General features: G+C 40.8%; 1 protein-coding gene across 2 annotated transcripts in view; it reads right to left on the bottom strand.

Moving 5' to 3' along the window:
• Positions 1 to 3,671: 3,671 nt before the first annotated feature.
• RAD54B (RAD54 homolog B) overlaps positions 3,672 to 25,316 on the bottom strand; it is a 74,138-nt gene continuing 52,493 nt past the window's right edge. For both annotated transcript variants that reach the window (XM_061371065.1, XM_061371067.1), the window contains 8 exons: positions 18,997 to 19,204; positions 18,328 to 18,467; positions 17,447 to 17,737; positions 16,317 to 16,492; positions 13,822 to 14,083; positions 12,712 to 12,778; positions 9,025 to 9,225; positions 3,672 to 4,520 (listed from right to left, as the gene is read on the bottom strand). In XM_061371065.1, coding sequence (XP_061227049.1) covers positions 4,303 to 4,520; positions 9,025 to 9,225; positions 12,712 to 12,778; positions 13,822 to 14,083; positions 16,317 to 16,492; positions 17,447 to 17,737; positions 18,328 to 18,467; positions 18,997 to 19,204 — 1,563 coding nt within the window. In that variant the 3' untranslated portion in view covers positions 3,672 to 4,302. The remainder of the gene's footprint in view (positions 4,521 to 9,024; positions 9,226 to 12,711; positions 12,779 to 13,821; positions 14,084 to 16,316; positions 16,493 to 17,446; positions 17,738 to 18,327; positions 18,468 to 18,996; positions 19,205 to 25,316) is intronic.

The following is a 25,316-nucleotide window of genomic DNA, read 5'->3' as shown; positions in this document are numbered from 1 at the left end:
TTATTGTTGAGCAAACTCCATCCCCCATAGGAACCTTGAAAATTCAAGGGTCATGAGGGGACTCACTGTTACACGATGTAACTCACACTCTAGAAAACTAAAGCCTGGGCCAAGGCTGTCACAATGAAAAGAGGGCTGACAGAAAGCTAGCTTGCAGGGATGCAGGTTTTTGGTTTTGACTGACATTTTATCCATTTGGAAGGAAATTAATTAGAGGAGGATGAAGAGCATGTGTTGTCAAGTGGGTGTAAATCAAACTAAATGAACAAAGGAGCACAGGGAGAATCAAGGCTGAGAGAGAAAAGGCTGGAAGCAGCAACAACCTTAAATGGCTTTAGCGTTAGACAGACGTATTTCCTTCACATCAGCTTAGATGTCCAGCTGTTGATGAGAAGTTGGGTGAAAGGTAGCAGCAATGAAGGTACCTAACCAGGGAAGTTTCCAGCAGAATACCTGCAAGCTGGTTCCAGTGTTCAGTGTTACTTACCCAGGTTCTGACTCGCAATGCTTGTGCAAACATGTATTGCCCCTCAAGCATGGAATGCTCCATTATACGTTATAACTCCAGTAAGTAGCTACGTCTACAAAAGAAGTCTCTTTTGTACTAAGTAATAGCACACAAGGTCTTGTTAAAAACAGATTTTAATTCGGCTTATTCTTCAGTTACTCTATAAAGCCAAAAGTGGTTTTCCTCATTGTTCTTTATAGCCTTCTTGGATCTTCTCACCACAAACACATCATTTATTTAAGCCACACATAAACAACCATGATTTATGTCAACTTTTCATTCAGTGGATAGCACATGAAAGAACTACTTTCCTTGTGTGTGTTACTTGCCTGCAAGGGCTGGAGTCTCTCTTTGTAAATTCCTGGTGGTAACCTCAAGCAGTTGTCAAAGCTTGTTCCATACTTGGCATTTTAAGAAATTCCATTACAGAATCATTCAGTCACCATTTGGCATCTGTTTTGCACCAGATAATGAGTCAAAGAACTTTACGATCTCTGAAAAAGGCAGACCTTTAACCAGACCTGATGTCAACCTCCTGTCAGAATGCAAGGTATCTCCACTGCAGTTGCCATACAAACTTGTCTGACAATCCCTTGTCTGACAGTAAGTGAATAGAGTTATAATTCATATTGTTATTCTGCAAGTGAATGATAATATAGTGTCACCATCTCAATCACAAGAAAACCTGAGCTAAGATGGTTAAAAGCTGAATCAGTAAAAAATAGTCATATGAAACCAGTTTAAAAAAGCCCTTGCTGAAATATACAGAAATAAATAAAACACCACCCCTTCTGCTTTTTAAAATCAGGGCTGGTCTCATTTGAGAACATGCAGTACGCTTGTCTCTCTGGCAGTATGCCCTACACCAGAAGTAACGGAATTGCTCCAAATCCCCTCCTCCCAGCTAAGAGCTGGCAAGGAACACAATACTGATCACTGAATCTGAGGGCTGGCTGACACCCTCCCTGCCCAGTGTGATTCTAAGACCCACAATAACCATTCCAAGATGAGCAGACTAATCCCTAAGAGCATGTGACTTCAGGATCTCTCTTCTGGCAGAGTGAGCACACCTCTCTGGGCCCACTGATGCAAACCAGCTCCAACTAGTGTCATTCAAGGGAGTGCCCTACAACACACTTCAGCTCAGATGGAGTACACCCCTACTTGATAACCCTCAGCATCTCACACCAGGATGTTTAGCTGGCACTGCACTTTCTGCTGGCTGCCTCATGCATACCCCTATGCTGACATTAGCTGTAGCACTAATGTCAAATACTGGCAGTCTTTGCTCAGCATTTGTTGATAAAAATACATGCTCCTTGCCATTGTGCTTACACCTGTAGTTTCTGCTGCTCTTCATGCTGCACTGAAGAAGCCACCCTTTGAGACCTACTGTTAGGCAGACTTGCCTTATTCTTCAGTGTGGGTCCATGAGAAGTACCACTTGGTGGATGAACGCTTGCATCCTTCAAAGAGTGGAAAAGACAACCAAGTACAGTCATCAACACCTTGTATTTCAAGCCTTGCACTAGAACACAGCCATGGTTTCTACAGCCCTTGCTTCCCCCCTTTCTGCAGAGCAAGTCTTAGATCTAGGAGACTAGGACTGATTGGCTGGACCACTCAACATAAACTACATTGTGCTTTACAGCTGGCATCACTGGCAGTGAATCCAGAAGCCACATCTGAGACCATCTGCTGGGACCTGATACTTGCCTTTCAGCACCAGCCACCTTCTCCATCCTCTAGAGTTTCACAGTTGTTAAAAGAAGGGGCAATGTGACCTTGTAATTCCTTGAAATTCCCAATATACTTTATCAGTCAATAGTCATGTTTGATAACATGACACAGAGTAAATTCACCACTGGGACTTTTCCTAGTGGATATTTCTCACCTACAGGTGAAAAAATTCACACATCCACATGGCTGCACTCTATGAAAATACCAATTATTATACTATGATTATGTGAGCAGCATGGGCTAGCCTCATTTTTCAGGCTGTTGTAGACTACTGTGGGAGAATCACAGATGGCATAAAATTAGAGACTGTATTCATGCTTCCTGTATTTTCCACAACCCATTCTTCCAGTGAGAAATGTGATTTTCCAGGACACATCAAATATCAGAAACAGACTTTCAATCTTCATCATGTGTAATGCCATGTGCAACCCATTATTCGGGTGGTATTTTCTTACCCAAACAATTCAGAAGCACACATATACTTCTCTCATACTTTGAAGTCATGAAGGGTAATGAGGGACATCATTTGGCTGACCAGGTATATGCTGGAGAAGCCTTCCACTGAGTATCACCACACAGCTGTATAGGCTACTTTGGGCTTCCTAACTTTGGTGAACATTACTTGGTGTGACAGCCCATCTACCAGAAATCCCTCCCAGAACAATGGTCTGAGCCTCGATCACCTTCACACATGCAGCAGTATGTGTCCGGGGGCTCATCTCCTCTGGCCTCCCAAGAGCTCCATGGTGGTCCAGCATCAGCTTTTATTTTATTTATCTAAAAGTTGCCAAAATAAAAATACCCTGGAGGCTAAACAATAGAAGGGCTTCTCTGCCAGACCTGTGTTCTGATAGCATGTGGCTACAGCTGTACTGTGTAGAGTGGTGCATGACAGCAAGTAGGACTATTTGAGGCAGGACTCAACAAGTGAGGTGAGGCAGCCTACTGAGATACACTTGAGGGGCTGCCTTAGGCTGAGAAGGTGAAACTTGGCATGGTGTAGATCCTGAAGCAAACTGCCTTCTCTTATATGTCCAGGTTTCCTCAACAGCACTGCCAGTTGGTTTGCTCTAAACCAGAGTGGACTCATGTGTGTTCAGTGGAGATGACCAGGGTTGCACAAAAAAAACAACAATAGAACCAAACTGTGGTAGAGGTTGGAACTGGATGATCTTTAAGGTCCTTTCCAACCCAAACCATTCTGTTATTCTATGATTCTGTTCTTCTGGGCCTTTCAAAGGCTTGCTTAAATCTTACTTAAAAGCTGCAAACTGTTTTCAAATTTTTGTGCCTTCAAAGAAGAAGGAAAATATAGTTATCAAAAAAATATATACTATGAAATATACTCAGAACATCAGAGTCTGGCAAACTGTGTCCTTAAAAGGAGTTAGCTAAATGTAGATATAAGCCTGTAGTCTGTACATCTGAGACATAAAGTTTGTTTATTTTCCCAAGTAAAAGCAATAGAAGAATTTCAGAATATTTTGACACAGGATCAAGCTGTGGTCTCAGAATTTTGGACCTCAGTGGCTGTTTGAGTTTCACTAAATTGTAAATTCCAGGGAACAAACACCTACCTTGTTACAAAGCCTCCGTTATACATATACATAGTCACTGTTAAAACAAAAATCCAACCAGAGTCTTTTTAACGGCATATACATCTATGTGGCATTGCCTAATCTTATAAAATCTGGCTGGAAAGCTGACAGCTTTACAAGCAATAAATCATTATGATCAAACGAAAACTATAAAACAAAGTAGACATACATGGGAAAATGCATAAACCCAATCTTACTAATTATTATATCAAAGGAACAGAAGACTGGAAAGCAAAGCTAACTTTAAAAAAAACTGTGCTATGATTATAGTACGTATTATTAGATTAGTAATAATTGTAACTTTGTATAAACAGCAGGAATCACATTTACCCAGAATCCTTCTCAGAAATCCACAAAACAGAACTTGGCAAAAAGTACAACACAATGATGCAATTGCACATCAGTTCTTTACCTATGAGGAGGAGGATGAGAGTGGTCAGGAAAGACGCTTCACACTTAGGTGGGGGAAGCTGGACTGGTTACGTTCTGGAAAATGAAAGAAACATTCTCTTTTATCCTTTCAAGGAAAGGATCAGCAAGAGTCTGATGTTGCCCAGAGAAATGTTTCCATTGCATTAATTGTGACATGGAGAGTGGTTTCTTTGTATTAGGCTTCCCATGGTTTTGTCCAAGCTGACAACTTCTGGATACAGAAGGATTTTCTGAGGAAGGATCTGGAAAAAAAACACCCCGTAAAGAATGAAAAAAAGATGCAGCAAAAAGTTGCAGTAGACTAATCAGAAGAAACTAAGACAGAAAATTACAGTCTGAATCAATAAAGCCCAATAAGGCAGCTGGTGATAACAGCTGAGAGAAAATAAAACAGTGTATATAATCCTTCTATGTCCATGAAACCCAAACATGTGTATACACAGTAAGAGGGGAAAGGCTGTTTCTTGCTCATTGATTGAGTTTATCAAAATCGCCATATGCTAGCATAAAGACAAATCCTTTTACACATGAATGGGAAAGGAAATATCTTATCTGGCAATTTCCTTTATTTTGTCTTTCTAATTCTGTGACAGTTGAGCTGCTCCCATTCTTTAAGTAAATATGAACCTAGAAGTATGTTGCAGCAAAATTCATGCTAGCTTCTATTTCCTCCCAGAGGAGTCATTCCAACCAGCCAAGAATAGTACGAATCGCTATTTCACTGACTCAGCCCAATAGAGCTGTGTACTGTGTACATCCAGATTATGCCAAACTGTTCAATATACACAATATTGTATACTGTAGATCACAGTAAGGAAAAGACTATTGCTGTGAAGCACAAAGAGAGGAATTCACTTTCAACAAAGGATACTAAAGCCCCAAACAGTCATTGCAGAGTATGCCACACGTTGCTGGCTTCATGATGCATCTGATGCATGTGATAAATGAAGAAATCATTTTGGATGGAAAAAAACTGCATCACTGCTGTTATTGGTTTAAAACTTGTCATCAAGTATTTTCATAGCAGTGTCACATGCTCCTTAGGAAAGACCAACGATATGAGCAGCATGAGGACTGAGAGTATTCTTGAGGTTTTTTAAGATTTGGAGAGCCCATAAAGACTCATACATGCAAGACTTTCCTTTTGACTAACATTTGGTGCACATTTGCACTAGACTTCAAACATATTGTTTTTTACTGGACAGAAGAAAACTTAGAATAGATACATTTCTCAAGTCCCTACAGATTCAGTGTTCCATAAATTACACCATGATCAGGTAAAACAATAGGCTTACAGCTTTACAGCTGATCTGAAAGCCAGTAGAGTAGCAAGAAACGATCTATGTGATCCATGCACAATTAATTTCTGCCTTTCACGACTCCTGTGGTTTCCTAAGGATGGCCGTGCTGTGAATCACAGAATCATAGAATAGTTAGGGTTGGAAAGGACCTTAAGATCATCAAGTTCCAACCCCCCTGCCATGGGGAGGGACATCTCACACTAAACCATGTCACCCAAGGCTCTGGCCAGCCTGGCCTTGAGCACCTCCAGGGATGGAGCATTCACAACTTCCTTGAGCAACCCATTCCAGCACCTCACCACCCTCACAGTAAAGAACTTCCTCCTTATATCCAATCTAAACTTCCCCTGTTTAAGTTTTAACCCATTACCCCTTGTCCTATCACTAAAGTCCCTAATGAATAGTCCATCCCCAGCACCCTTACAGGCCCCCTTCAGATACTGGAAGGCTGCTATGAGATCTCCATGCAGCCCTCTTCAGGCTGAACATCCCCAACTTTCTCAGTGGAGTGTTGTGTACTCACTTGGAGTATTGAGTACAGTTCTGGTGTCCTCAGCATAAAAAGGACATCGAATTGTTGGGACAAGTCCAGAGGAGGGCCACGAGGATGACCAGGGGACCGAAGCACCTCCTGTATGAAGACAGGCTGAGAAAGTTGGGGCTGTTCAGCCTGGAAAAGAAAAGGCTGTGTGGAGACCTCATAGCAGCCTTCCAGTATCTGAAGAGGTGCTGGGGATGGACTATTCATTAGGGACTGTAGTGAGAGGACAAGGGGAAATGGGTTAAAACTTAAACAGGGGAAGTTTAGATTGGATATAAGGAGGAAGTTCTTTACTGTGAGGGTGGTGAGGCACTGGAATGGGTTGCCCAAGGAAGTTGTGAATGCTCCATCCCTGGTGGTGTTCAAGGCCAGGTTGGACAGAGCCTTAGGGTACATGATTTATTGTGAGCTGTCCCTGCCAATGCTAAGGGGTTTGGAACTTGATGATCTTAAGGTCCTTTCCAACCCTAACTATTGTATGATTCTATGATTCTGATTAAATTCTGATTAAACTGAAGACTATAACTTACAACAATTTGGCTAGGGAACTGATGAACCAGTTTGTCCTCCACTCTTTAGGAAATCAAACCATCCCCTCACTTTATCATTTCTACCACTTAAGTCTAAGAATGACCTTCAAGTTTTTCCTTAATTTACTGCCAAAATGTTCTGTTCACCTAGTCCAAGATATAATTACCCTTGAGGAAGTTGTTATTACAGGATCCAAGACACCAATACTGTGGTTGAACCAATATGTGTTCAAAGCACAAGATAAGCAGTCAAGAATGTTAAGACAATTATAAAATGCTAAATAAAATCATATGCACCAGTGTCCATCATAGTAACAATATTAAACTTTCTCTGGGTTTCTGCAGGAGCTTTTCTAGGAGCTCTACCTGCCTTACTGCACACAAATGAGAAAATCTGGCTAACATTTAACATTAAAGGTGCCTTTTCCACACAGATCCTGTAATAGTACCTAAGTGAAGGCTGATCTATTTTAGAACATCACTGACTCATGTGAAAACAGAAGGTCTATTTTTTCAGTTGTTAAAGAAATATACGAAGACAGTGACATCAGTACGTGGAACAAAAATAAAGGAGAAAGTAAAATTCTTGTGGCTACAGAAGCACTGTGCTTTCACTAGCCAAGTCCACCCCATTCTGGGTAAAATGAGATAAGAAAGGAACACAGCTCTAGCCTATTACCTGGAGATATGCAAACCGTCAAGCAAAAGAGTCTCATTGGATTTGTGACTGCTTCACCTGAAGACTGTGCTGCCATTCAGCAGGACCTTGATAGGCTGGAGAATTAGGTGAAGAGAAACCTAATGAGGTTCAACAAGTGCAAGTGTAGAGTACTGCACCTGGGGAGGAAGAATCCAAAGTACCAGTACAGGCTGGTGGCTGACCTACTAGAGAACAGTTCAGCTGAGAAGGTCCTGGGAGTATTGGTAGATGGTAAATTGACTATAAGCCAGCAGTATGCCCTTGTGGCCAGGAGTGCCAGTAGTATTCTGGGGTGCACTGGGAAGAGTGTGGCCAGCAGGTTGAGGGAGGTGACCTGGCTCGTTGTACAAGACAGAAAAGGAGCTACTGGAGAGGGTCCAGTGAAGGGTGGCAAGATGATTAGGGGTCTGGAGCATCTCTCTTATGAGAAGAGATTGTAGGAGCTGGGCCTGTTTAGTCTAGAGAAGAGAAGACTGAGAGGAGATCTCATTAATACATATAAGTATCTCAAAGGCAGGTGCCAAGAAGATGGCGCCAGACTCTTTTCAGTGGTGCCCAGTGACAGGATGAGGAGCAAACTAAAACATAAGAGGTTTCATGTCAACATGAGGAAGAGCTTCTCTCCATTGAGGGTGGCAGAGGACTGGAACAGGCTACTCAGGGAGCTTGTGGAGTCTCCATCTCTGGAGACATTCAAAACCCATCTGGATGCGTTCTTGTATAACCTGGTCTAGGTAAACCTGCCTTGGCAGAGGTCCCTTCCAAACCTAATGATTCTGTGAATTACTTAATTTCTTGCCCATGTCTGTTAAGAACGGTCTTGTGCCCATTCATTTGCTCCTTTTTATTATGGTATCTGTGTGCATTTATAAGATATCAATATTGGTACCTCGCTATCACATCTGTAAATAGTGTACATGCATGCCTAAAGGAAAGAAACATACTAAGGCAACAGATATTCTTCCTTTTATGAATTAGATGGGCTATAAAAATTAAAATGGATAAGATAGAAACATAACTTATGACTTTTTTTTAATCCTGCTCCTAACTTACACCTATATACCTGTATGCAGCAAGGTATTAAAACAATTTTGATATGCCAAAAGAATGAAACAGATTCCTATAGAAAGAATACGTATGAATATATGCAACTTGGCTTTATAACTGTCAGGGGATCTTCTAGCATTTCTCAAATAACTACTTCGATAATCCTGCATCAGCTTTAGTTACTAACTGTGAAACAAAGACTTACATTCAGAGATCTGGAATACATATTTATCTGGTATAGGTGTCCTGAGATAAACAGCTTTTGAACTAGCCCTTTTCCAACTCATTAATGTCCTTGAACATTTAGAAACAAAACACCATATAGAGTTATTTGGTTGTAATGAATCACTAGTTGAGCTGTCCATAGCTAATTCAAGGAATTAAGAGGCATGATACATGAATTGGTTGTTAGTGCAAGGAATAAACCCTTTCTCCTCTTCACCTCATGAAGGGCTCCTATGGATTAGAAAAATCAGCCAATATCTGGCAGATCTTATAATGAACCTCATTACTTCAATCCTATTTCACTAAGCATGGGAGTTTTCTCCAGTGGCAGAATATATACCCAGAATGGACGATGGATGTATTTCCTCAGCAATTGCCAGAGATGATGAAAAAGAAACTCACTTTGATGGTCTTTCTTTCCCATACAGTCACACTCAAGCAAGTCATGGGTAACACAGCTGGAATCCTCATGAAGAGTAAAGAGATTTCTAAGCTCCTCAATGGAAAAATGGATGTGTTCAGATGTCTTGGAAAGGTCTACAACTGCCCCAGAAAGGTCTTGTTTGCTGATCTGTCTTTGATAAATCTTTTCTTCTATTGAGCCTGTATTTAAAAAAAAATAATAAAAGAGATACACTGGGGTGATTTTTGGCCACTACTTGTCAAGAAGAAAAGTTAAAATTCCATTTCTTAACATTCATAGGAATATGACTGGTTTAAGTTCCTCAAAGGCAAATGAATCAACATAATGTCTCTATTTTAACTTAATTCAGAGCAAATATATTTTTAAAGAACTAATGATTACAAAACCACTCCCTCCCTTTCCTTTAAGGGACAAAATTTTGTCAATTCTCCAGGATACAGGGGAGGACCTAAAAAAAGCTAGGAGGATTAGCCAGGTTAATAAATGGTTAAAAGGATGGTGTCATAGTCAGGGGTTTGGGTGTCTTGAACACGGAACCCAAGTTTGTAGGCCAGGTCTAGCGGGGGCTGGTGGAGCTGGTCTGAGCGCAGTTTTGGTAGGAGTCTTGCCAGACTGGTCAAGGAGACTTTAAACTAGATGTGTAGGGGGAGGGGGGCATCATTCCATCCCAACACACCCAGTCAGTTGCCAGCACCTATAATAAATGCTCGGAGCAATGTAGACATATTCCAGCCGCTCCAGCCAATGAGCCGGCTTCATTTGGAGCTCGGCTCAGATGCTTCTATATAAATGCCCGTAGCATGGGGAATAAACAAGAGAAATTAGGGAGGTGTGCATGTCTACGGGGGTATGATATAATAGGCATCGCAGAAACATGGTGGGATGGCTCCTATGACTGGAGTGTTGGAATGAAAGGTTACAGGCTTTTTAGAAAAGACAGGCCCGGCAGGCGGAAAGGGGGAGCTGCGCTTTATGTTAGCGATAGGCTGGAGAGTATGGAACTCTGTCTGGGGACAGGTGAGCAGATAACAGAGAGCTTGTGGGTCAGGGTTAAAGGGAAAACAGCAATGGGAGACATTATTGTGGGGATCTGTTACAGACCGCCTGATCAAGGAGAACCTGCAGATGAAGCACTCTATAGGCAGATAGGAAAAGCCTCACACTCACAGCCCCTTGTTCTCATGGGGGACTTCAACCACCCTGACATCTCTTGGAATGATGGTACGGCCCGGCAAAAGCAATCCAAGAGGTTCCTTGATTGTGTGGAAGACAACTTCCTTCTGCAAGTAATAGAGGAACCGACAAGGAGAGGTGCCATGCTTGACCTTGTGCTCACCAACAGGGAAGAGCTCGTTGGAAATGTGGCACTGTAGGGCAGCCTTGGATGCAGCGACCACGAGATCATTGAATTTGAGATCCTCAGGACAGTGAGAAGAGCGTGCAGCAAGCTCGCTGCCCTGGACTTCAAAAGAGCAGACTCTGGCCTCTTCAGGAACCTGCTTAGTAAGGTTCCATGGGATATAGCCCTAGAGGGCAGGGGGTCCCAAGACTGCTGATTCATATTCAAGGATCACCTACCGCAAATGCAGGAGTGTTGCATCCCAACTAGAAGGAAGTGCAGCAGGAGGGCCAGGAGACCTCCTTGGATGGATAAGGAGCTCCTGAGGAAAATTCAAATGAAAAAAGAGGCTTATAAAATGTGGAAGCAAGGACAGACAACCTGGGAAGAGTACAGGGAAGCTAGGGACCAGGTTAGGAAAGCCAAGGCACAGTTAGAATTAAACTTGGCTAGGGATGTTAAGGGTAACAGGAAGGGATTGTACAGGTACATAGCAAATAAAAAACAGATTAGGGAGAACGTAGGCCCCCTCCAGAAGCTCTAGGGTGAACTAGCTACACAGGATTTGGAGAAGGCTGAGGTTCTGAAGGACTTCTTTGCCTCAGTCTTCTCTAGCAAGGTCTCTGACCGCACCACCCAAGTCTTGGAAGGCAGATGCAGGGACTGTGAGAATGAAGACCTTGGGCCCACTGTAGGAGAGGAATTGGTTCAAGACCATCTTAAAAATCTGAACGTGCACAAGTCCATGGGTTCTGATGAAATCCATCCGCAGGTCCTGAAGGAGCTGGCAAAAGAAGTTGCTAAGGCGCTGGCCATCATATTTGAAAAATCATGGCAGTCAGGTGAAGTTCCCGACGACTGGAAAAAGGAAATATAACCCCCATTTTCAAGAAGGGGAAAATGAAAGACCCAGGGAATTACAGACCAGTCAGTGTCACCTCTGTGCCTGGCAAAATCTTGGAGCAGATTCTCCTGGAAGGCATGCTAAGGCACATGAAAAACAACAAGGTGCTTGGTGACAGCCAGCATGGCTTCACTAAGGGGAAATCCTGCCTGATCAATTTGGTAGCCTTCCATGATGGGGCTACAGAACTGATGGACAGGGGTAGAGCAGTTGATGTCATCTACCTGGACTTGTGTAAAGCGCTCGACACTGTCCCACACAACATCCTTGTCTCTAAATTGAAGAGACATCAATTTGATGGATGGACACCTCGGTGGATAAAGAACTGTCTGGATGGCCGCACACAGAGTTGTGGTCAATGGCTCAATGTCCAGCTGGAGACCAGTAACGAGTGGTGTCCCTCAGGGATCATTGTTGGGACCGGTCCTGTTTAACATCTTCATCGCTGACATGGACAGTGGGATTGAGTGCGCCCTCAGCAAGTTTGCCGATGACACCAAGCTGTGTGGTTGGGTTGATATGCTGAAGGGAAGGAATGCCATCCAGAGGGACCTTGACACGCTTGTGAGGTGGGCTGATGCCAACCTCATGAAGTTTAACCATGACAAGTGCAAGGTCCTACCCCTGGGTCGGAGCAATCCCAGACACAGCTACAGGCTGGGCAGAGAAGAGATTCAGAGCAGCCCTGTGGAGAAGGACTTGGGGTGCTGGTCGATCAGAAAATGAACATGAGCCGGCTTCAGTGTGCACTTGCAGCCCAGAAAGCCAACCATATCCTGGGCTACATCAAAAGGAGCGTGACCAGCAGGTCGAAGGAGGTGATCCTGCCCCTCTACTCTGCTCTCGTGAGACCTCACTTGGAGTATTGTGTGCACTTCTGGTGTCCTCAACATAAGAAGGACATGGAACTGTTGGAACAAGTCCAGAGGAGGGCCACGAGGATGATCAGGGGACTGGAGCACCTCCCATATGAAGATCGGCTGAGAAAATTGGGGATGTTCAGCCTGGAGAAGGCTGCGTGGAGACCTGATAGCAGCCTTCCAGTATCTGAAGGGGGCCTATAGGGATGCTGGGGAGGGACTCTTCATTAGGGACTGTAGTGATAGGAGAACTGGTAATGGATTAAAACTTAAACAGGGGAAGTTTAGATTGGATATAAGGAGGAAATTCTTTCCTGTTAGGGTGGTGAGGCACTGGAATAGGTTGCCCAGGGAAGTTGTGAATGCTCCATCCCTGGCAGTGCTCAAGACCAGGTTGGACGACTCCTTGGGTGATACAGTTTAGTGTGAGGTATCCCTGCCCATGGCAGGGGGGTTGGAACTAAATGATCTTAAGGTCCTTTCCAACCCTAACCATTTTATGATCCTATGAAAATTTCAACAGCTGTATCAATCTAGGGTATGTTTGAGCACCATCTCTGACCTGTGGTTAGCAGTCTGTAGATATGTACAGTATGTTTTTGACCATCTCTCCACACTCTAGCCATTGCCTGAAGAAACAAAAAGAAGAGCATTAATGGAAATATAATTTCCTTACTGCCATTTATACCCTCTTTTCTCTCTGTGTACTATAGTAGGAAAGTAGGGGCTTCAACTCTTTCCTGCCATAAGTCCCCCCCCTCATATCTGTTTTCCAAGCATTAGCAATTGTTTAATATTTCAGGAAAACTCATAATTCTCCCCCATCCCCAAAATTGGGTTTTACCATGATACATCTTTAAAAATTACTTTTTCATTTCCATTAAAATGGTACAATTAAGTTTCACACCCCCTTTAATTCTTAACAAAATGTAACTGAGTACTGCTATGATTTTTTTCAAGAATGTAAGGTTTACACCTAAATGTAAGGGTACGAGGACCCACAACACTGTTTGTGGTCTTTGGCAACCCATAGCAATTTTAACTGATTTAGCAGACTTTTTCAACGCAACAAGACAAGCGACCACATGAGGGTACTAGCCCACACTTGGAACAGGAGCAGGGCCAAGAATCAGAGCTTATTTCAGGTACTGAGCACAAGAAGTTTCTCACTGCTTTATAAAAAGGTTTTTTTTTTTTTGTTAATGTTAAGAACTATTTTAACTGAACACTCTTATGCCAACTAAATACTCATTCTTTTAATTCTGATCATAAACTCTCCCTTCTTAGGTATTGCAAATCGACAGCAACATTTGCTACGCAGTCTAATCATGTTTTTCTTTCCAGACACACACCAGCTTTCCAGTTTGAAAGACATCAGGAGACAAAAGGGATACATGACCCACTCCTCAAAAGAAGCCAGCATTTAATCTTTTCATTTTTTACTGCAAGAGGGCTTCTAATGTTCCCTATATATATATATATATATATATATAATAGGACAGAGAAATATTTCTTCTTTTCTTAGAAAGATTTTTTCTTCATTATTATACTTGTCCAGATGCAGTGTGATGATTGGGTAAATAATAAGACATGTAAAGCCAAGTATTTCGAAATCAATCAAGAAATCATTCAGTGCCTATTTCAACCCACATGAACACAGTTATTATCAGACCTGAATATCTGTAGCTGGATTCCAGTCGATATCATAAAGGATCAAATGAGATGCTCCAACCAGATTCAGTCCTACTCCGCCAGCCTTTGAACTCAACAAAAAGATAAAAGCTGGACTGTATTTACTATTAAAAGCATCAACAATTTCTTGCCTCCGGGAGACAGGAGTGTGTCCATCAAGTCTGGTATAAGAGTATCCATAATGTTTGCATGTCTCTTGTAATATGTTTAATGTCTGAGTGTAATTGGATACCAGTACGACCCTGTCAAACAATAAAACAAACTTATTTTATCATCTTAGACATCTGTAAAGCTAAAGTCCAATAATAAATTATTGAAGACATCTAAGAAAGTAAAATTACAAGTCAAGAAAAAATTACACATCAACCTGAGGTTCCTCATTTTTCCTCAGAAATAAGTATTTCCTATTAATTTGCAGCACATACTAGATTTGGATGCATTACACCTACTGTCAAGCATTCAAACATTAAATAATAATAGTTTTTCCTCTGCCACAGATTTTGACCTACTACACAGACTGCAGGGATCCAGAACCAAATCTCTATGTATACAAAATAGCTGCTGTTAAGGCAGCATTTGCAGAGGGTGTTGTAGCAGCCAATAAATAATATATACATATGACTATTACTGAAAAAGCTACTGTAAACTTCTATAGACAACCCTGGAATATTCTAACAAATAAAATCATGGAAGCCAAATATGAAAGCCGTGCCTCTCCTGCATTCTGTGACTGAAAAGAACTGGGATGAAGGATAGTGAAAGAGTCACAAACAATAGTGTCTGGATTCTTGTTGTTATATTTTTAAGGAAAATCAGTCTGATCCCTTATACTAATGGCCCATACTATGTTAGTGGTTTTTTCTCTGAAATTTTAACTAAGTAAGTTTCTGAGATCTGCACATGTAGCATTTCCATCCTCTCAGATATTGAGGCTGATTCTTCTGACTAGACAAAGAATTTTTTTTTTTAATTTAAGCCATAACTAAAATAATAAGGACAACTGGAATATTTTCTGATGGATCTTGTTTCAAGGTCTTTTGCAAACTAAATTAGTGTAACAAATTCCATCAAAGGCACTCGATTTTTTTAAATAATTTTGATTAAAAAGAAGAAATAGACAAATAATTTCACGGAAAACCTGATAAATTAGCATTTTAAAATTGTTCTAAAGTATTTTTATTATTACACTTTACAACTGAACTATATTCAAGACTTTTTTACAAAGATTTTGCAAGATTGATTTATTTTTTTTGTCAAGCAACACCAAATTCACACCTTTGTTTTCAGTAAAAAATAGAATATAAACTTCAGAGGAGCACTGGAATTTAGTCCATATATTGCAAAATCTATTTAGTGATAATGAGAGCAGAGAAAGAAAAGAGAAAGAACAGCACTGAATTAAAGGAACAAAACTTATAAAGGTATAAAATAATGCCTCAACACCACCTGTAACTCAGCACTGATACAGGGGGAAATGTTTTTTCCTGATACCCTTGCTAATTTTGACCTGCAAGGAATAAGGCCAGTACCTTTAGATACTTAGCTGTCATTGCTTTCAATAGATGCTAGGCATGTACACTCCTATAACAGGCTTAGCTTTCTAATTTGTAAAGAGAGCATCTTCAAATTCCATTACATCAGTGCTAAGACGTCTGCTCTTACTTCCCACTACTGAATTACAGCACGCCCCATTTAAGCATCAATTCAAACACAAGTTAAAAGCTAAATACTTTTGGAGAAGCTGGGCTTTTAAGGCATGAGTCCATAAAAAAAAGTTATCCTGGGCTACTTGGCTATGTGAGATTTTCATGAATTCGCAATTACACAGCAACCAACTATGTGCATCCTATTACCCCATGATAACAGAGGTTTTCATACATGCCAGTGGCATTTACTAGAGAAGATATAAGCAGTTGCTGTGCAAGTATGTTTGTTGAGACTGGTTGCCCTGAACAGGAAAGGCAGCAAGCACTGAGCAGTTAAATGCAACTAAAGAGGAAATAAGTTATAATCTAGCAATTAAAAATATTTTAGTGCAAATTAAAATATTTAATATGTTAATACATCTCCTCAAGGAGATACAAAGCATTGGAAAGTCTCTGCAAGTAATGATCATCGTATCATAGAATAGTTAGGGTTGGAAAGGACCTTAAGATCATCTAGTTCCAACCCCCCTGATAATATGTCATAGTACAGAGGCTGTAGCAAACTATTTTACTTGGTGGAACCCAGTATGAAAAATACAAGTATCTTTATCTGGAAAAAATATAATGAGCATCTTTGAAAATAATGTCAGCTGAAAATCCTAGTTTAATAATTTAACAAGGAAGAGCCAGGAGTACAATGCATAAATATGCTTGGCACCTCTGCAAACAGTTGCATGCCTTAGTTTTGAATATTATGTGTTCATCCATTTCAAAAGCAGAACAATATCCAGAAGGTCACTTCCATTATCTCCCTTTCCTTCACACTTGCCTTTCCGAAGAGTTGAGCTCATGGATTGCTTCCAACAGCTTCACCAGCACCCGCAATTTTCCTGAATCTGTTTCAGAGGAAGTGTCTGAAGTATAATCTTGTGGAAAGACATCTATTAGACCTTTGTAGAGGCTGGACTCATCATGTTCATCAGCCATGGGATCACAGCATTTTTCCTATAGAAAAAAAAAGGATTCAATTCCATATCCCCTCTAACATGTTTTGGGATTTTTAAAACTTGCTATATTCATATTATAAAGACAAAAGGAGGCACCAAAAGCTGCCACAAAGTAGTGCATCCTGTGAGCACAACTTCCCAATACTGGATTGAAAGCACATTTTTAAAACACTGGTAGTGTTTATTGTGTTTACACCCTCTAATCTAAGATGATGTTTGCAGCTGAGTAGAAAGTTGAAATACTTAAAACTGAAAAATATGTTTTACTTCTACCTCTCTACTTAAACAACCACACAGATGTACACCCACAGTAAAGCCCTATCTAAAATTTGGAGGGGTGGTGTACGGTGAAGCCAGTATTCTGTTTATTCTTTCTATTGTAGTGACATGGTTTACTGATGGACTTGCCAATCCTGTGGTAAAGGACTTAAAACTTAAACAGGGGAAGTTGAGATTGGATAAAAGGAACTTCTTTACTGTAAGGGTGATGAGTCGCTGGAATGGGTTGCCCAGGGAAGTTGTGAATGCTCCATCCCTGGTGGTGTTCAAGGCTAGGTTGGACAGAGCCTTGGGTGATATGGTTTAGAGCGAGGTGTCCCTGCCCATGGCAGTGGGGTTGGAACTAGATGATCTTAAGGTCCTTTCCAACACTAACTATTCTATGATTCTATGATTCTATAATCTTAAAGGTCTTCAACCTCATTTATTCTATGATTCTACAAGAACAAGAAAATATTCATAAAGCAATGGGAAACTGGTGAGATAGCTTCCCAAAGTACATTCAGATTTCTTAACACATTTTTGAAAGCAGATCTTCTAAAGCAAGTTCTATGTGAGAAGACAGTATGGAAATGACCTGAAGTAACATGCACATTGACCATAACCTAATTTTAGTGACCCTTGCCTGCTGAAATGACTAATTGCAAGCACCCATCCCCATGCAAATAGATACCTTTATAGCTTTAAACAGAAGACACGGATGATTGCAAAGTTTTTTCAAAGCTCCTATACATATTAGATGAGGACTGTTTTCCAGCCTGCCTTGTAGACAGGACTTAATAACTTGAGAACTAAGGAGCTTCCGATACAATTCAAGTTGCAGCGCTGCTGGTCGGCAGAAGATTATGTTCTCCTTTTTGGGGGGCAGAAATTTGTTTATTATTTCCTGTGTTCTCCTTAGAATAAAGAGTCCAGTAAGGCGTGTGAGTTCAGCTGCTCTTTTTTCTCCTAATTCTTTTTCCTCCTAAAAGAACAAAGCACAAAATTAATAATAATCTTGCATTTCATCACAATATTTTTTGCTATAATTTTCATTAAGTATTTAAATAATGTTTTAAAAGTAAGACACCATTTTTTTACATGGGTCTGTAATAAGGAATTCTTCTCCAGTGAGCGCTACTGCATCAGCTTAGTTCTAGGTCGGGTTTCTAAAGTCTTAAAGGAAGATAATGTCTCAGAAGACATCCAAGTCTTGAATTATGTTCTATAATTTCTCAAGATGCAATAAAATCATGCCGATTTTGCAGTACTGTGGAGAAACTAAGAAGGAATAAAGCATCATCACATGGTAATGCACATGGCATTTTTGGGAATGTGAGGGGTTGGAAGGACAATTTTTTCTTGCTAATTAACAGGTGATGCTAAATTAAGTAATCTCAACATGCATGTATTCCTCCTGCTCCCTTTGAAGAACAAGTGAATTTGTTTCAAATAGGAAGGTAAAAAGGTTTTGCTACTGTTAGTAGTCCTGAGTTTCATTTTATTCATAGAAAGCAAGTTTTACAGTGTTGTCTATGAGTTTTCTTCTGTAACTGCATTTTTTTAAATAATTACCTTTGTTGCTGAAGGCTCTCTAGATCTGACAATTGGTTCCTCATATATCTTTCTATATGTGGATAAAGAACCAAGTATTCCCGGATTCACAAACTCTATTAATGCATAAAATTCTTGCAAATCATTTTGGATGGGAGTACCTGGAAAGAGAAGAAAAGAAAAAATTTAGCATTTGGTAACATTTTCTTGAAACTGATGTAGGTACAATTGTTGAACGCAGGGTTTAATGCTCAGAATGCATCTTGAAAACAGACATCTTATTTCAATGTGACCTTCTCAGAGGTCTGAATTAATCTCAAACTTTATCATGATTAATAAGCTATTGCCCTTCTAACTAAAGAGACTGCATGTCTAATTGTTTTGACAAAGGGATTAAAAAGTCACGTTCTAAATCGATTTTATTACGTAACTATAAATGAAAGCAATGAGTGTATGCAGTCCTGATTCCCTTGCAGAAGTTCCCAGGCTCCTTTCCTGAAGATAGGCAAATTTTGCATTTATTTAAAAAAATTGGAAATAACTTGTGTTACAAGACTCAAGACTTCTACATTTAATATCCATTGCCAAAAATTACACCATGCCTCTGTCATACTTACAGTATATTTTTCCTTTACAGCAACCTAGCAGTATTAACATAGTGAAATATTAAAAGTAAGCAAAGACACAAACCAGTAAGGATAATTCTCCTTTCACAAGACAGACTAGTGAGGACTGTAGTTGTCTTAATAGAGCTATTTTTCAGACGATGTCCTTCATCACAGATTAGGAGGTTAAATTCTATAGCCTGAATTTGATCCAAAGATCGCAGTAGCATCTCATAACTGATTATCATAACTGAATAAAGTGGAGAAGCAATGAATTCTTCTACTTTGTGGTCCTGCAGGCATAAAAGAAAATATACCATAGAACTATTTCTTTGGAGGTCACTCATTATATTCCTTAATCATCCAGTGTCTACAGATTTTTTTTCTAGCATGACACAAGACATTTACTGTCTCCTTCATGAGTTTGGATTATTGATTCTTCCCTAATCTGCAAAGGAAATACGGGATCTGATACAGCAGTTTAGAGTTTTACCACCTCATTAAAAGAAATTTATTACTCTTTTAGGCCTTCAAATCCTCTGAGACAAGTTAGTGTGATGGTGAAAAGCACAGGCTCCCTGTAACAGCTTCCCAGTCCCAGCATTTAGGTAAGCTTCAAATGAGTAATTAAAGCCAAGATAACAAAGCGGCATAAGTAGTTACCTGTACACTCACGCTGGGATCTCAATCTGCAAGTTGCAGTGATGTGGTCCATTAGGAAGCTACTACATTCTACCAAAATTCCCCTTGTAGCTTTGAATGGAATGTTATTGAATATGATATGAATATTATTGAACCTGATGAATAGGTTTTAAGTTTTAAATTTTAGAAAAGCAAACTTCAGCTTGCTCAGAGCTCAGGTGGGAAAGATTCCATGGGGAACTTCCATGGAGGACAAAGGAGCTAGCAAGTGCTGGGAGTTTTTGAAGAATGCTCTCCTGGAAGCACAAAACCAGTTCATCGCTTTTAAAGGTAAAGGAAGTAGCAAGAGCAAGAGACCCCCTTACCTTTACTACGAGCTTCTAAATTGGCTCAGAGAAGAAAATCAGAGATGGAAAAGCAGACAAATAGCCATTGATAACTACAAGGGCTTTCCCAGGTTGTGCAGAGATGCAGTTAGAAAAGCAAAAGCTCAACTGATATGGACCAGATACATCAAAAATTACAAGGAAGGGTTCTTCAGGTATGTAAACAACAAGCAGAAACACAAGGAAAATACTCACCTGCTGTTAAACAGGAGAGGGGAGTTAGTCACCAGCAGTGCTGAAAAGGCAGAGGTTCTCAATGCTTTCTTCACCTCTGTCCTTACCCGCACTGTTGGGCCCCAGGCCTTGGGAACAAAAGTCCAGGTTAATGCAAACACAGACCCACTGTCACTGAAGGAAGAGTTGGTATGTGAACTGCTACAGGAGCACGGCCTCTGCAGACTGATGGGCCCTGATGTCATCCACCTGAGGGAGCTCAGAGAGCTGCTGACCTTGCTGTGAGGGCACTCTGCACAATCTTTGAGAAGTCCTGGAGATCAGGGGACGTCCTAGAAGACTGGAAGAAGGCTCATGTCACCCCCATTCACAAGAAGAGCTTAAAAGGAGGATCCTGGAAATTACAGGCCCATCAGTCTTACTTCAGTCCCTGGGAAAGTCATGGAATGAATCCTGTTGGGGGCCATCTATCACAGGTCAAAGGAAGCACGTGACTGGGAAAAGCCAGCACGGATTCACCAGGGGCAAATTGTGCTTGACCAACCTGATCACCTTCTGTGACACAGTAACCTGCTGGGTTGATGTAGGGCGAGCATTGAACATTGCCTGGAATTCTCCAAGTCTTTCCATACAGTTTCTCACAGCCTCCTTGAGAGACTGCTGTGTTACAGTCCAGACAATTGGTCTGAGTGGTGCGTGGGGAACTGGCTGACTAGCAGCACCCAGAGGGTGGTAGTGAATAGCTCCTGTTCAAACTGGTGACCTGTCACCAGTGGGGTCCCCCAAGGACCGATGATGGCCGCAGCACAGTTCAGTGTCTTTGTAAATGATCTGGATGATGGGATCAAGTGTACCCTGATGAAGTTGCCTGATGATACTAAACTGGGTGGGGAAGAGGACACTTTGGAAGGGAGAGCTACCCCACAGGAATATCTGCATAGGCTGAAAGAGTTGTCTAACAAAAACCTTATGAAGCTCAAGAAAGAAAAGTGTAAAGTCTTGAACCTGGGGAAACATAAATCCAGGAGTACAGCACAGGCTGGGATCTACCGAGCTGTGGCGCAGCTCTGTGGAAAGAAACGTGGGAGTCCTGGTGGAGAACAAGCTCAATATGTGTGAGCAGTGTGCTGCTGTAGCAAACAAAGCCAACAGGATGCTGGGTTACATCAATAAGGGCATCACCAGTAGAGATAAAGAAGTCATCATCCAGCTCTACTCGGCACTTGCCAGACCACACCTGGAACACTGTTCAGTGCTGGTCCCCACTATGCAAAAAAAGGTGGGGACAAGCTGGAGAGGGTGCAGAGGAGGGCCACAAAAGTGGCCAAAGGACTGGGAAGCCTGCATATGAGGAAACACTGAGAGAAAAAAAAGGGTTTGTTCAGCATTAAAAAAAGAAGGCTCAGGGGAGACCTTATCATTGTGATCCAATAGTTAAAGAGTGGCTACAAAGAAGATGCAGACTCCTTTTACAAGACACATGGAAAAGATGAAGAATAATAAGCACAAATTACTGCTGGGGAGATTCCAGTGGGACACGTGGACAATTTTTCACAATGAGAACAATCATCCACTGGAATAATCTCCCAGGGAAGTGGTGGATTCCCCAATATTTTAAGATTCTGCTGGGCAGGGTGCTGGGCCACCTTGTCTAGACCGTGCTTTTGCCAAGAAAGGTTGGACCAGATGATCCTTGAGGTCCCTTCCAACCTGGTGTTCTATGATGATTCTATGATCAACTTTGTTACAAACCCTTAATACTGATGGGTTGGCTAACAGGTAAGGGCAGCCTGGGATTCAGAAAATAAGAGCTCATAACCAGCCCCAGAAAACATGTCTGTCTTCCAGTAAAAAAATGCAATTGATTTCTAAACCCTGCATTACTCGTCAGAAAATGTCTGTGAGCCCCTCCACTCTTATATACCCTTCAAATCCTTTTCCTTTAACAGATATCAAGACTTCTGATACCTATTAAAGGAAATAAACACACTGAATAAAAAGTCACTGTAATGTGACAGGGAACCTCTTCCAAAAAGGCTTCCTAGCAATAACTACATTTCAGTGCAGACTTGTGAAGGTACCAGGATTGCTATTATGTGTAAAAACTGAAAAATCTACTCCAGGCATGTCTCTCACCTTGGCTCCAGACATTAATTCCCTGCATACTCCTATTTCCTAACAGTATTCACTAACAAAGCAGGTTGTAAGTGCAGCTGACAAGCTGAAGGACCTCTTTAATTGTGAAAGCAAATCAAGCTAGAGCCTCAGAAGGTATTTTTATTTCCAAACAAGATCACTTACCAAACACAGACAACTAAGTCTGGAGCAGATGGTGTAATACACTGTAAAAGCAGCACCACTTAATTATCACAACCCGTAGAGCCTCCTAGTAAGTGATTCAGATGAATCTATGGGCCGAATCTGGCACATTAATCTCACAAAGTACCTTGTGGTAGATCAGTTCCCACATGCTCATGAAGAGGCCCAGCACATGTCAGAGGAAGCAAGGAGTAGTGAGAAACCAAGTAACAAGGGCATGCACCTATTTCCCTAGGTGTCTGGGCTGGACCCGAACATTCCTGTTGCTTCCAAGACTGTAGTTAAGTGCCTGTTTTCTGGCCATATTTTTTACTGCTGTTTTCAAAATAGGAGCTGGGAATTTCCCGACACAGGAACACAGACACAGAGAAGCACTGTAGGCAACACCCAGTGTTGTCCTTGCCAGTATTCAGGCTCCACATTGCAGTCTTGAAGACAGAGGCGATGCCTTTCTGACCTTCTCTTGGGATGGTTAAGCATCACAAGGTGCCCAGAAATTGTCTTCCTACACTTTTGGGCTGTGAGATGAGACTACAGGGAAAGCTCTGAGCCACTGGGGAACGGCCTCCAACATCCCTCCCCTGGTAAATCATCAACTCTTCTGGACTGTTTGAACCTGATTAAAAAATCAGGAGAGTCCTGGTGTATTATAAGCTTCCTGCAGCTAAACATAATACATGCCTTGCTGTATATAACAACAGCAGTAGATGAGGGACTAAAAATTAAAATAAATTTACAAGCTAATTTCAAGTAATTAATTCATCCTCTTAGCTTGCTGCAAGATATGTATGTATTATAGCTTCCATTTTCACAATTACCCAAAGTGACTTGACAGGTTTAAGTGAGCTGCCTGGAGCCACATATGGAGCAATTGTCAATCAGCATTAGAGCTCTGTAACGTCCCAGACTTACTCTTCAAACAGACCTTTCTTTGCACTAGTCCAAATCCAATGTAGCTGGTGAAGTGTAAATTAGAGAAAAAAAAAGAGAAGCTGAATCATGAAGCAATGTAAATAATTAATTAATTCTCCACATATCTTGACTTGGAAACCCAACCAAAACAACCCTGGTAGAAGTGATACTCTCCAAATAGATAGAGAAGTTATTCTCTCAAACACATCTCAAATGCTGATAACATGGATTAACAAGACCTAAATGCAACCTTTGTGGGGACACCTTCATTTTAAAAGTAATGCCCTCTGTGTGACATTTGTGTTTTAACAGAAGTAAACTGTAATCGCATTTCAAAAGCAGATAATGTCCTGTTTTTTCAAAGAGTCCATTACTGAAGGGTTAGGATCAGTTTATGGTGTTTCAGTGTGAAAGTGAGGAAAACATGCCTCACACATGTTTAAAAGTCTGACAGTTCTTTGAATGTATTCCTCACAGCCAAGAATAGAAAAAGCCTTTGAGACAACCTCTTCCTTTTAAGTTATACTGGAGAAATAACAGTATGGTAATTGCTGTTTTTCCAGACAAGATAGACAGTAAATTATTTTGAAATACCTCATTATACCCCAGGCAAGTCATATTGTGTCTCCTTTTTGCATGACAATGTATTCCTTGCTATTTGGGAACACAATCTTAAAAGCTGCTGAGTGTCCTCAATCTAAATGGCTCCAACAAGATGAGTAAGAATATTAAAGTTATCTAAGTTATAAGAAAATGAAAGCCACTGTCATTTTGGGCATAGTAACTGTCAGCAAAATCAGGTTTTCCCCTTCCAACACTGTTCACTAAAACTGCAAGAAAACATTCAATTATTTCTAACTACCTCTTCAGGTAAAAATGTTGTCCTATTATATTTTGCCTTGTATCCATTTCTTTTAGAAACTTCCATATTTCTTATCCTAACCTATATTACATTACAGTTCCTGACAAGTCAGTTAGCTTCACTCTGACACCTTGAAACAAGTGACTAAAAAAAGCAGGTGATGCAAAGATGATGCAATCCCTTTACATGGGGATTGTCCTCAGTGGAAGAGGAGTAGGTTCAGTAGTTTCAAAGGTGTGACAATAATGAGTGGAATTTAAAGAAATAATCATTCTTACAAAATTTTGTACACCCTACAGAACAGTTCAAAAATAGTTTGAAAACTTCCATTTCATCTAAAATATTCACTATTCCACAAAGCAAGTAAGAATAATGCAAGAAACTAAAAGAGAATCTGGTTGATGTAAGAATTAGGTAATCTTTAGAATGAAGTACAATTTGTTTCTTCAAACAACTTGTATGGAACTGTTAGATTAAAAAATAACTTTGGAAAACAAATATCTTTATCTTTGTTGCAAGCAACAATGCAGATACTATAATTTCTCCCCTTTTTCCCACTGGCATAATTCAAATATACAGGACCAAGAGAAAAGTAGGGGTACAGCAGACTGCTGAATGTACACAGTTTACTAAACAACTTTCTCTCCCTTTTCTGCTACGAATCCCTGCTTCATACGGACATGGGGACCAGAAGTCTCAGGAAAAGAAGTACTGGATGGTAAATTATAAAAAACAGAGATTGATTCTGAAAGCTTCAGAAACATTAATGTAGGCATGAACAAGTTTCCTGTTCACAGCTTCAAGAATGCTGCTCCTGAGGGTACCCAACCCTCTGACTGAGACATTGAGCCGTGCTTAATGGGAAAATGTACATGGCAAGAAACACATATTGGATAATCAGAGCAAGGTGTTGCTCTCTTCCAGAGAAAGCCAAGCCCTCAGTCAGTGATGCTATAGCCTCACTCCTTTAACTCCTTTGTCTTTTACTTGGCCAGATGTGCTTTCCTGCCTGACGTGGTCAATAAAGGTCACTGAAGTGCAGAGTCTGTGGTATAACTTTTTATCTTTGTAATAAGGGACAGAGAGAGTTTTGTGTTTCAAAAACAAAGG

Source organism: Neopsephotus bourkii, unplaced genomic scaffold, assembly GCF_033783945.1.
Source record: "Neopsephotus bourkii isolate Nb327-2 ecotype Australia unplaced genomic scaffold, CSIRO-AGI_Nbou_v1 NB_1558, whole genome shotgun sequence".
Taxonomy (NCBI): domain Eukaryota; kingdom Metazoa; phylum Chordata; class Aves; order Psittaciformes; family Psittacidae; genus Neopsephotus; species Neopsephotus bourkii.
This window is presented reverse-complemented; position numbering and strand designations above follow the sequence as displayed.